Raw genomic sequence first — 12,233 nt, 5'->3', positions numbered from 1 at the left:
GAATGCATAAAAGTGAAGAGACCCTAATCCATCCAAACTGATAAAAGCAGATACAAAGGCAGGCTTGGACCTCTCTTGGGCTATTCCAGCATTCATGCATCTTAGCTGGTGGAAAAATTACCAGGAAAACGACTGCTCACTCTGCTCACTACAGTCCTAGAGTTTGTTGTTTGTGTGGGGGGTTTTTTTGTTTTGTTTTGTTTTCTGGAGTTCGAAATTAAACAATCTTAGCTCAAAAAACAAAGAAGCTGTAAGGCTAAAATGTAGAGCAGTTCTAACAATGTTCCAATGTACTGGGTGGAGTGCTGGTGGTATGGGGAAGAGGTTACACAGCATTGTTCAGATTAAGCGACTTCTGGGCAGGTACCCAAACCTGAAGGAAATCCATCACTTCAGAGGATGCATACAGGCAACTTGGCACTCAGTGACTTGACAAATTGTTACTACTGTGCCAGGGTTGGTTGATCATATGCATTTCTTGTGGATGGGGGAGAAGCCAGGTGGGTCTTTGCCCAGCAGCCTGACCAAGGAAATATCAGGAGCAAGAAACTAGCAGAGATGAGGAAAAACTAGTAAAACTCTGCCAGCTCCTTACCTGACATTCCTTGTATTAGTCAGTATTGCCTTCAATAGAGTAAACTCCCCATGAGTTTCATAGTGTTATACCAAAATCCCAGGTAGGGTACATCTACTACATTTCCCTAGTTTAAAAGAAAGAAAAAAAAATGTTTCCCTTTTAGGGGAAGAGATCAAGTTACTACCGCTTGTAGTAAATCTGCAGGATTTTGTCCTCCTCTTTTCAGTTGCCCTCATATCTGTAGCTGTTTTTTGGTTTTGTTTTTTTTTTTTCAAAGCTTGTTCCAACGTCCTGCATATTGCTCAGCTTGGGAAAATAAAGTCTGTAACAGTCCCATCAGTTGTTCCCCTTCCCCTCATCTGTGCCTCAGATGTCCCCCAGTCAGAGCACCCTGCCTCTGCTCTGCTTCAGCTATTGCACATCCCTGCCACCCGGCTCAGTGCCATGTGCCAGGGGACTCTGCAAGACTATGATAGGTCTAAACACAAAGGGATGGCCTCAAGTAGGTAAATTTGGCTGCATAAGCTCAGCTGTAAATGTTGTCATGCTGAGAACAGTTCTGCTGCTCTTGGAATATGAAAGATAAATGAACACTAACATGCTGGAGCTATCTACTACTAATAAATCACAGTGCTTAACTGTTTATGTATAGAGCCTGTGGAGCTCTCCTGTGCATAGCTATAACTTAACTGCCCCTGGGGAGAACAGAGTGCTTTCAGTTAGGGTACAAATAATCTGTCATTTAGGGCTGTCTGCTTGGCAAATCTGTCAACCTGAGGAAAAACTATTATTTTTCCACCCACCCTTGGATGACCTGTCTAGCAGCAGAGCAGGTTAACACACATGCCAAACCCATCCAGCTCTCCCCCCTGACTTAAATTCTCTGCTAGGCCATTTTATTCCTGGGCTTTTCCTTTGTATAGAGTGGTGACTTCAGTAAAGCACTGTTGTTTGCTTAGGCACTTGTTGTCTGTTCAGTGTTCAGGACACAGGAAACCTTGGCTATGCCAAAAATCTTTAATGAAGTACATTTTTAAAAGGCATTCCTCCATCTAGCTGTAAACCTGTACTCTCTCTGCTCAGACTAACAAACATGAGGAAAATATATGAACTGATATTTTTATTGGACCAATAAATCCATTCATGCTCAGTCCAATGCACAAAACTAATTCTGCACAAAATAACTTGTACAGACAGCTCTTCCTTTTTTCCAGTAGGCTAAAGGAATAAGCTCAGCTTTAGGGTTCTGGAAGATGGAAAAATATTTTGTGATGTGTGGTACAGGACATCTACTAGTAGTCAGTCAAAAATCTGTTTTAAACAAGGGTTATATATCACTTAATTTCCAGAGCACCCTTGAGCCCATCTAGCTTGGGGTACCACTTTCTTATTACAAATTTCTTCCGGAAGGATGATTGCTCTTTGTGACTTGCCCTGTTCTGAGGGGCTGCAGACAGGGGAGGCTGCTCTGTGCAGACAGCATTCGTGACTCTGGCATCTAACAACTTGCTTCCTGAGTCTGCTTGATACTTATTTTCCTGTATGAAATGGAGGCACGGTGGTGCACTTTCTTTTGTGTGTTGGATGATGGGAGGGAGGGGCCTGGGAAGGGCTGTGCTCTCCTGTATGTGAGAAGGGTGAAATAAGGACACTGAGCCTGAGCAAGCAGAAAGGAGTAACAGCAGGAAGAGAAGTGCTTGTGCTGCAGCTCCCAAGGAGAGCGGCAGGGTAGGGTGCATGGATAGTGGCACAGACTAGAGCTTGCTAGAGGCAGGTTAGAACAAGCAACTGCAATTTCAGCAGCCATTTCAGCCAAACTGTATTGAACCAGCAAGAGCACAATCCCAGTTCTGCAAGGGCTGCAGCATAACTGAGCTTTCTCAGGGGCTCCTCAGGAGTTCACAGGCACTGCTCTGTGAAACTCTAACGAGATGGTGTGCACAGGGATCTTCATGCACCCACTAAACACTGCAGAGAAAGCAGCTTCTTGTTCCTTCCTTCAAAGGGTCAGAGGTAGGCTGTATAGCAGTCATCAATAATGAAAATCACTTTGAAAAGCCATCCCCTTAGAGGTGGGTTTTTGTTTCAGGTACATCACTTGTTCTGACAATTTAGAGGTAACATTCATGCCAAGTCTCCACCACAGCTAGAACTGTTGACCTGCCAACACTGCCAGGCAGTGTCATGGTGTGGAGCAGCTAACCTAGATAGCTGGTCTGATAACAAAAGTTGTCCCTTTCAGTACTGTAATGGTTCACTTAAATATGTACACTGCTACAGGAGGATGGAGAGAGGTTTCTTACTGAAGTCTGTGCAGGTCTGATGCATTATGAAGCTTCTGAGCACATGCATCCAGACACCAGTAACACTGTTTCTGCTTGGAGCCAGCAGTGGCAGCGAAGCAAAAATTGCCATGCTTTTCCAAATGAGTGTTTTCTGGTGTCTCTTCACTTCTCATGTCTTTGCATAATTCTGCATCAGTAGTTACAGTAGACCTTGGCATAGCTGAACTGTAAAATGTTGTGATAACCAGTGGGGGAACTGTCAGGCCCAGAACTGCAGATCTCTAAAGTGCTCTGCACAGTGCTGTGTGATGCTGTACAATGGTAATGTTGACAAACTACTGAAAAATAGGGACCTGTAGCTCAGTTTAACAACTTGTATAGTTTGCTAATAAGAAAGGCAAGCTTCAAGAGCAGCAAAAAGCACATGCCAAGAAAACTGTGTATGCAAATATGTCTTTTAACCAGTTAGCCAACATATCCTGTAATCTAGTGAAATGTGTAACACAAGGGATGCTTGTGTGGACTTCAGTTAATTCCACCTGCTGGGTTTGGCCAGCCAGCTACTGTTTAGCCTCTGACAGACCATCCTGGTGGTTGCTCCCTTGAAGGATGTCTGGCTGAGCTCTGCAGCTGCCCCTTTCTCTTCCTCAAAGGAGCAGGATTAAGAATGGATCCTGGAACAAGGAACCGACGGCCAGTGGAAAAAGAGCAGGACTGCTAGTGAAAATTATGGGTTAGGATCTTTGAGGTCTAGAAAATGTTGATACTGGAGGAGAGAGTGGTCAAAAGGACAAACTGCAACAAAAGCATCCAGCAGTGCTGCAACTGATGGAGGTAACACAGCAACCGCAGTAGCATGGAGCTCAGTTTTGCCTGTGAAAAAGTACAAAACCTTTGGTTAACGTTTAATCAGTTCAGTCCAGGGGCTAAAGTCACAGCAGCACCTGCAGTGCAAAAGGTATCACAAACTGCCTGGACACAGGGCTGGGTGAGAGCTCCCTCAGGCCTGAGCAGCAGCACAGTCCTTCCCTGAGAGCTGAGGAGTGGCAGCGTGTTTACATCACTGTGCTTCTCTGCAGCGTACACAATGAGCACAACAGATGCAGATGAAACTCCTGGGCCCCTTTTCATGCTAACCTCATTTTTTTGCATGGCATGCTTGTGTGTGTTTGCCAGTTGAAGGCGGGCAGTGCTGCGCGGGCACGTCGGCATCACGTACGCGGCTCTGGCACCACGTCGGGCACTGGAGAGGAGACAGAGCTGGGGCACTTGTAGGTGGAGCTGGCTGAGATAGCTGCAAGTACGAGTTTCACAGACTTCTCCCAGAACATTGCCTGCAGGGCACAGATGTGATAGGAGAGGATGAATACACTCCTCTCTTTGTTGCATGTTTGTAATAACATGACTGTTTTTGTTTCTGAAGCTGAGCTTTTAAAATGATGTTGCCCTTCCTCCTACAGTGCCTTAGCTACACAGCAGTGTCTGCAGGGCCTAGATGTTCAGCCTGAGACCTAGTATACCAGATAACTCCCCAATAAACAAACACTTTTCCTTCTGGCATGCTAGCACTAAGGACCAAACCTGGACAGAGGGCTGCTGCCCGGTGCCTGTGGCCGAGGCCCCCAGCAGCGTGCGGGACGGCTGCGGCGCAGGGTGGCTGGAACCCAGCAGCAGTGCAGGGTGTGGGGCTGTGCTGCTCACCACCCCACCGTGTCCAATAAACTCCCTGACCCTGCTGTGCCAGCTGTGCCCGCTTGTGAAATAGCTGTGATGGGCTTTTAGACTCTGGACAGTTGGGACTAACTGATGCTCATCACCCCCCAGCCTTCCTGACCACACTTTGGTTGTTGCCCCCTGACTTGGAGATTTTCACCACTGTCTTTTGTTTATTTAAAGCCTAAATTTCTTGTGCTGGATTTTCTTATGAATGTTTCACAACATTAAGAATTTTCCCACCAGAAGACAACTTCTGCCTTGTTTAAATACACATTTCCCCTCATTTTTTCCCACTTGAAAATTGCCATTCAATATTGGTACTCATGCAACAGTAAATGCCTTTAAAATAAAAAACCCACCAAACAAACCCCAGAAACAACTGATCAGGGGTGTCACTTATATAGGATAGGTCTATTAAATCCACCAGATCAGTATGTGTACTTTATATAAGCTTGAATTTCTTTGCATTGGCAGCCAATGAAGCACTGCTTTGCTGTTTATAAACACTGATAGAAAATCCAAACAAAAGTTCAAACCACTCTGTTGTCTCCTCTACTTATTTGTCTAATACGGATACAGGAATCTTATCAGTGTTTTTAGAAATAAAAACATAAGACATCAAAGGACATCATAAGAAGACTGGATAAACATTTATGAATTCCAGTTGAAAAATAACTAGAGCTATAAAGTCCAAATAGTTAGGAGGGTCTTTCTTTCACCAAATAATACTTAGACCAGTCTGACCTGTATCTTATTCTCCTGACTAAGTTTTAATGGAAGGTTTGTTTTATATTGTGGTTTTCAGCAGCCCTGAGGCCAGAGAACAGGTCTGAACGTGTAATGCACATAATAAGGAGCTGGTGGTTATTTTATGACTTCAGGAGAGCAAGCCTGTTCTTACATGGTGTGGGATGATAATGCAGTGGTAGTGAGATGTCTGCCGTTCTCTAATACCTCAGAACAATTTGCATTGGAAGAAAGATTTGCTGGTTTACATCACGTTTAAATTCTTTATTGCACAGTAAACCATTATTTATTTGTTATTAGATATTTATTTTTCATTGTTGGAATTGGTTGCGCCTTTACTATAAGAATTTAATCCCTTGGTGTAAAAAAAGAAACTTAGGATGGATTTCGTTCTTAAAAAAAAATTTGGGGAAAATACACAGATACAAGCTGACAATTTTGATGATAGTTTGTGAACTACTGCTTTGGTGTTGGATTCCAGGCCCAGAGCCATCTGCTTTGGTTGTCACTGGTATATCTAATTCTACTAGGTTGCAATTGTCCTGCTCTTATGATGTGCCACTATAGAATGTATTGCCCTAATTGCCCTATATGCTTTCTCTCATAACGATGAAAGAAAACGAGGCAAAACCATTGTGTGCTGCCACAAGCACCTATCCTAGCTGCTTGTGGGTTAAAAACTGTTGTCTAACAGAAAAATTTCGTATTGGGATTCTAGGAGACAGAAATTTGAAATCTCATCTCTACTGCACATTAGACACATGCACTTTGCCATTATTTCCAAAAGCTATCAGAAGTTGTGTTGTATTAGGGAAATGCATGACCATAATGCTTTAAATTCAAGCCTGTAGTTACTGGAGGGTGGAGGGGAATCCCAGAAAATCCTTTTTGGCCTTGTATTGATCATCCTGTCCTGGGGCTCAGACTGTCTGCAGTAATTAACTGTTTCAGGGGACTCACTGATTCTGACTATTTTTGTGTCTAAGAGCTTGTAAAGAAACCTTGGTCGTGTTCTGAGGCAAAAGTAGCAGCATAGGTTGGGTATGTAGAAGAGTTTAGACTGGGTCTAGATTCAAGTTCAGAAGGCCCAGGGTCGTTGGTTTGAAATGGTTGGGCTCATTATGGTTTCAGAAATGGGTCTTCTAAGAGATTATAATATTTCCAAGTAGCTAGTACTTACTTTTTCCATACTAAGGAATGAGTGAGGTTTTCTGCTTAAAAACTTCTAAGCTGAGGCATGGAGTGAGGAAGATGGTTTCCTTGGTAAGAAGGTGGGTGCACCACTTAAGTATCAATCTACAGTTTTTCCTTCCTGTCTCCTAACAATCAGTAATAGATGTGCAGTTCTGAAAACAGTGAGTGAAGCAAAACAGGCCTGGAGGTCGGTTATGCTGAGCTGCTGGATCTCTCTCAAGGTACAGCATGTATTCTGAAGAAGAGCATGGAGAAGCATGCTGAAGAACAAGCTCCAGTCACACTACTCCACCAATAAAAAAGAAAAACTGATCTGAAAAGGAGTGTGAAAGGAGGGAACCCCAAGTTCTTCCAGCTTAATGACAGAGATGTCCGTTCTCCTGAGGAAAAGGAGAGAATTAGTATGTAAGAAACATTTAAATGCCAGGATGTTTTTTTTCTTCAGCACTACCAGCAGGAGAGGGTTAACTTCTCCTTATGTTTAATTTCAGAGGTTTCACATGAGATATCTAGCTTGTGGGTCTTTCTTTATTTCCTTAATTCAAGGAACATAATTCTGAAGCTCATATATTTAGCAGGTGGTGAGAGGCAAATCCCATACTTATCCCCCTTAATAAAGTTAAAATACAGTAATGTTATGAAAAAGTGCAATTGTGCAACAGTTTTACCAGACTGTAATGGTATTTAAGGGTGAATTCCCAAACTCAGCACTCTTTTGCCTCCACAGTTGATATTCCTGGTTATTCACACTTCAACGTCCTGTGCTGAAAGCATGTGCCAGGTATTACCCAGGGGAGTAGCTGGACTGAAAAGACTTGTCACATGAGCACAGTCACATATATTGACTGGGGACACCAGCTCTACACTGTGTGACAGGACATTTAATCTGTACGTGACAAATTCTTCTTCCTTGCTGCAATTTTTAAATCAAAGGAATAAACTACTAGTAGATTTGGGTGAAATAAGCTACCTTCACTACAGTCAGTAACCTTGTGGCACATGAACTGGGATTGTTGTTAGTGAAGATACTTGGATCCATTGTTTTCTTACTCTATGTTGAGGTTGAGTCCATAAACTTTTATGAGCTACAGTTTAGATAATGTTAGGAAATAGCTTGTCTGGAACTAAAATTATCTCATTGTTTGAAACAGGCAGGGACAGGTTTTGGTCTTTTCTGCATTAGTCTATTTGCTGTAGAAGAGATCTTATCTTTTAAGTATTATGGAACCACATGTTAAATTTCTGGTTTTTTACATGGAAATATGGTACATCTGGCTGCTTGTTGTCTGTGGCTGCATGCGAGTACAGCAACTAATGATCTAGTTCATAAGAAGAGAAAAAATTCTATGGAAAAAAGCTGAAAGAATGTTTATTTTCTGTTGGTGTGTTTTTTTAAGAGATACTCAGGTTTATCTGGATGAATATGACTGTTAGAAATGTGCTTCCTTTGACGTATTCTCATCACAACGGGGATGAACTGCATGCTGGAGGCAGAGTGGAAACTCATTTGTGGAGTAAATAAGTGGCAGAACAAAATTGCTGTCCTGTTTTCTGAAATTATTCGTATACCCTGACTTCTAATAAACAAATGGTGACTTATATGCAGCCTTTTTGGATTTAAATAGGTTTATTCATATAGCCTAAGCCCATGCAAGTCTCCTTTTCAATAGCCTAAAGAGAACTGTTTACTTTTAAAAAGATGTACACTATCAGCAAACTGAATGTGCTGCTTGTATGGGTACCTTTGAGATACCTTTAGGTCTTTGAGAGAACATTGCTGAACAGAAGCAAAGTGAGGGAGGAATTGGAATTTGTGATGTGCAGATCTGTTGTTCAGCCCCACTGCTTTCATCCCACTAAAGAAAGACAGGAGCAATTTTTTCACTGAGGCTTTTTTTTTTTCTCCCCACTGGGATAATATACTTAATATCTTCTAGTCAATTATTAGTGAAGAAGATTATTTTTTTACAGTGTTGTTATTTCTGCAGTACTCAGTAAAAACTTATTCTTGTTGATTGTAGCTGAATTTCAGGACGTTACTGTTCTCATGAAAATTATGCTCTCAGAACAGTATTGTCACAGATCCACAGTTTTAGGCAGTCACTCTTAGTAGAAGCTCACACTGTGTTCAGACAAGTTCAGTTTTGTTTGCATTGACAATGTACCAAGTGAGTACTCCACCCAAAAGCAGAGCCAAGGTCTTTGAGAGAACATTGCTGAACAAAAGCACAGTGAGAGAGGAGTTGGAATTTGTGATGTTCAGATCTATTGTTCAGCACCACCACGTTCATCCCAAAGCCCCCAAATTTTCAAAGTCAGGGCTTTGATTCAGGCTGACTTTTCACTGATTTGATTGTTTTCAGACAAAGATTTTTTTTTTCTTTTTCTGTCAAGAACTGTTAAAAGAATTCAGCACTCTCAGAAGTGCTTCCCTTCTGCTATGTATTTCTTAACTGAGTTCTTGGCATAAGGAAGGGAGAAACTATTTCTAGATATTAGAGTAGATGTGTGAACTGGGAAAGCCTCCAACTTCTACAAATATATTTAAAGGCTTCAACAAGATCTGAATTTCCAAATAACTTTTACTCCTTTGCTTGGTCAGCTGTCAGTATTTGATAAATAGGGTGGGACTACTGTCAATATTTAACAGCTCAACACAAATATTATTCTTCATATGTTATAAAAATAGTATATGAAATGCAAATCAAGTGTTTTATTCTATGGTGTGGTAGTAACAGAGTCAAGTGATAACATCTCCCTTGCCTCCATACAAAGGCAGAGAGAAGGGAGGAAAATGTTAGCAGTGGTAACAATCTTCCCTGCTGGGAAACAAAACAGTGAGATTCCTCACTCCTCCCACCTAAAGGCATGTCCCAGGGGAGTTCTGGGATAGAAGCTGAAGCGTTTCAGAGTAAGAAATGGCAAGGTAGGACTATTAATTCAAACGAGATTACCAGTGGTCAGTAACAGGGCTCCTCCTCTCTCCAGCAGCACATCACCAGGACCCTCAAACTGCTCTGCAGTCATGTTGCCATACAAGCCCAAGTTATTTCTGGAACTTTCCCTGCATTTGGAGAAATTCCTCCCCAAAAGCCACCGTTTGGCACTAGGTTGCTGGGTGGAGCAGCTTGCACTCTCCATTGCCATGTGCAACCGGACTCTGTCACGAGCCTCCCTTAGGAAATCAAGATGCAGCGTAGCCAACGTGAGACGGGTTTGAACAGTATCAGAAGTAGGCCTGGATGTCAGTTCACAATCCTCTGTTCCAAAATGGTTTCCCATGATTTTAAATCTTCTAAAGCATTTGGAAATCTAGAAACACTGGCACAGTAGCCGGGAGATGCCACCTTTTTAACTGCAGGAGAGAAAGGGAGTGTGAGGTGGCCCAGCCAGGGCCCCGCCCAGTGGAGGCAGAGGCTGGCCCACCAGGAGGGACCAGTGCTGCTGTTGGGAACCAGGCTGAGCCACCACCCCCACAAACAAAGGCTAAGGAACAGAGCCAGTTTATTCAGGAGAGTTTCAAATCTGCATTGTTTTGCATTTGGCTCTGGTCCAGTGTAAAATACATTTTGTGTAGAGCTGCCCTGTAGAAAGGACCCCGAGGCAGCAGGAAACAGCTCAGTTACTAGAATTGTAGTTTGTTGGTTACTCATAAATGAGTGTGAATAAATCCAGGAAGAAATACAACCAACAGTAGAAGATTATTACTCCATTTTGTCCAAAGCAGGCTGCTTTAGCTAAAACTAGTTCTTCCTCAGATCCTTTACTAGGATTACTGCACAGGTAATGTATTTCAGCTGTCAGGCAGAAGCCCATGCCATCCTTCTCCCCACCACACAGAGGAGTGCTCCACTGAGAACTAGAAAGCTGAGCAACCTTGACTTGCAGACTCAAGGACAATTTCAGCACACTTTAAGCACACTCTGTTCCTGTACGCTGGTTCCATTCCTACTCTGTATTAACTTGCTCATTAGCCACAATAGAGCAGTGGCACCATCTTTGTTCAAGAAATCCTTTGAGAGCTAATGATAGCACATATTTCTAAATAGATAAGACCTTTCAGACTTGAGCAAATATCACATCAGTCACAAATTGTTCATAAAAATAGGCAAATTTTCTTCATATGTAATTGTATGAAAAAATCAAATTAAGAAAGAAAAAGGTAGAGATGGAAAATTCCCTCTCAGTGAATGCAGGCTATATGTATACCTAACCTGGTTGCATTGAAGTTGCCCTCCAGCTTCTATGAGTCAAGCTTTTTTTTTTACCTCCTCTAATTCCAAACACCAAATCTAGCATTGCTAGTCAAGAGGTAAGTGTAAGGATGGAGTAAGCATTTAACCTGGACTTTTCCAGACAAGGGCTGAAACACAGATGGCACATTATCCCTAACAGTTAAATGCTGTGTTGTACTAATTTTGTCAGAGGTGAGGCCTTTCAGTCTAATGCTTTCTCTAGCTATCAACTCACACATCTTACACTCTTTGGTTATTTTAGTGTGGTCTGATTCTGTTGGAATAAGTCTACTAATTCTATGTGGATTACTAGCAGCTACAACTGAAAAGAAAAGGTTGCTCAAAAGAGGCATGATATTAATTTTCATTAGTTTATTTCTGTAAGAATTCTTTATTTGAGAAAACAGAATAATTTTTTCCTTCAGGAGATATTTGCAGCCTTTGCAACTTTCCTCTCGTGTGCTAAGATATCAAAGGTTACTACTCAAGTGTATCCAATGAGCCGTGGGGTGCTGGGGAAGACTCTGCGCATGTCCATGCACTTCTTGTCAATGGAGAAGGAGTTTGCCTTCACAGAAATGTCATGTTCCAGATTTGATTTGTTGAGCATCAGCATCTGCAGAGTATCCTGGGCTTCTTGCAGGCGTTGCTTTAAAGTCTGTAAGGTGTTGCCCAAAGTGTAAGCTTCAGTCACAAGCCTGAAAAAAGAGAAGGGGACAGGTTGCTCATGTAACCTTACCAGCCCCTCACCACATGCTTTTATGACAGTGGACAGGTCACACTCTGAGGCAGGGCTTGAACAGCTGTCTTGGACTGAATCAATATGAGACCTATTTGCCAAACTTGCATAGCACCTCTAAGTGATGATGTCTTGCTTGCATTGACCTTGAACAGCAGATAAAGCCCCTCTGATGTATCTAATTATCTTCTTCGCTTGCAGCCTTTCATTTGTGTACCCTCTCTAGGACTAGCATGGCTGTGTTGAGCATTTGCATGTAGTCCTGTAGAACACTTTTGGTACAGATATTACTGTAGGCTGTTGGTGTAGTTCATGAAATCACTTGCTAGAATGACTATTGAATGTGGACCTCTGAAATCAAGATTTTCTATGAGCTAATATTAACCACATTTCTTCCAGTAGCTTATTAATGGAGATGTGGCAAATCTTTTATAGTCACTGAGCTGGTAAACTTTCTTTAATACTGTCAAATTTGTGCTTTGTCTAATGTTTTATTAATTGTCTGTCCACTATAGACTAAGTGAGATTCATTTTTCCAGAACCTACTTTAACTTGTTTTGGGATAGACTCATTTTTTTTCAACACAGAAAAACTAGACTTTATTAATTTGTTTTCTGTCCAGTTCCTTCAACTACAAAGTTGGCAGCACACACAGAGAACAAGGGCCAACATCAGCACTTCCTTTTAAATAAACACCAAACTCAGATAACATTTACATGTTACAAAGTGGTTCATTTGAT

At 42.1% G+C, this 12,233-nt stretch overlaps 1 protein-coding gene across 1 annotated transcript in view; it reads right to left on the bottom strand.

Annotated features, from left to right (window-relative positions):
* Nucleotides 1-11,238: 11,238 nt before the first annotated feature.
* The window catches only part of TEKT5 (tektin 5), a 23,770-nt gene continuing 22,775 nt past the window's right edge, over nt 11,239-12,233 (bottom strand). The window contains exon 7 of the mRNA XM_008935836.1: nt 11,239-11,452. Within this exon, the coding sequence (XP_008934084.1) occupies nt 11,239-11,452 (214 nt within the window). The remainder of the gene's footprint in view (nt 11,453-12,233) is intronic.

The sequence above is a fragment of the Merops nubicus genome, unplaced genomic scaffold (genome assembly GCF_000691845.1).
Source record: "Merops nubicus isolate BGI_N331 unplaced genomic scaffold, ASM69184v1 scaffold23352, whole genome shotgun sequence".
Taxonomy (NCBI): Eukaryota; Metazoa; Chordata; class Aves; order Coraciiformes; family Meropidae; genus Merops; species Merops nubicus.
This window is presented reverse-complemented; position numbering and strand designations above follow the sequence as displayed.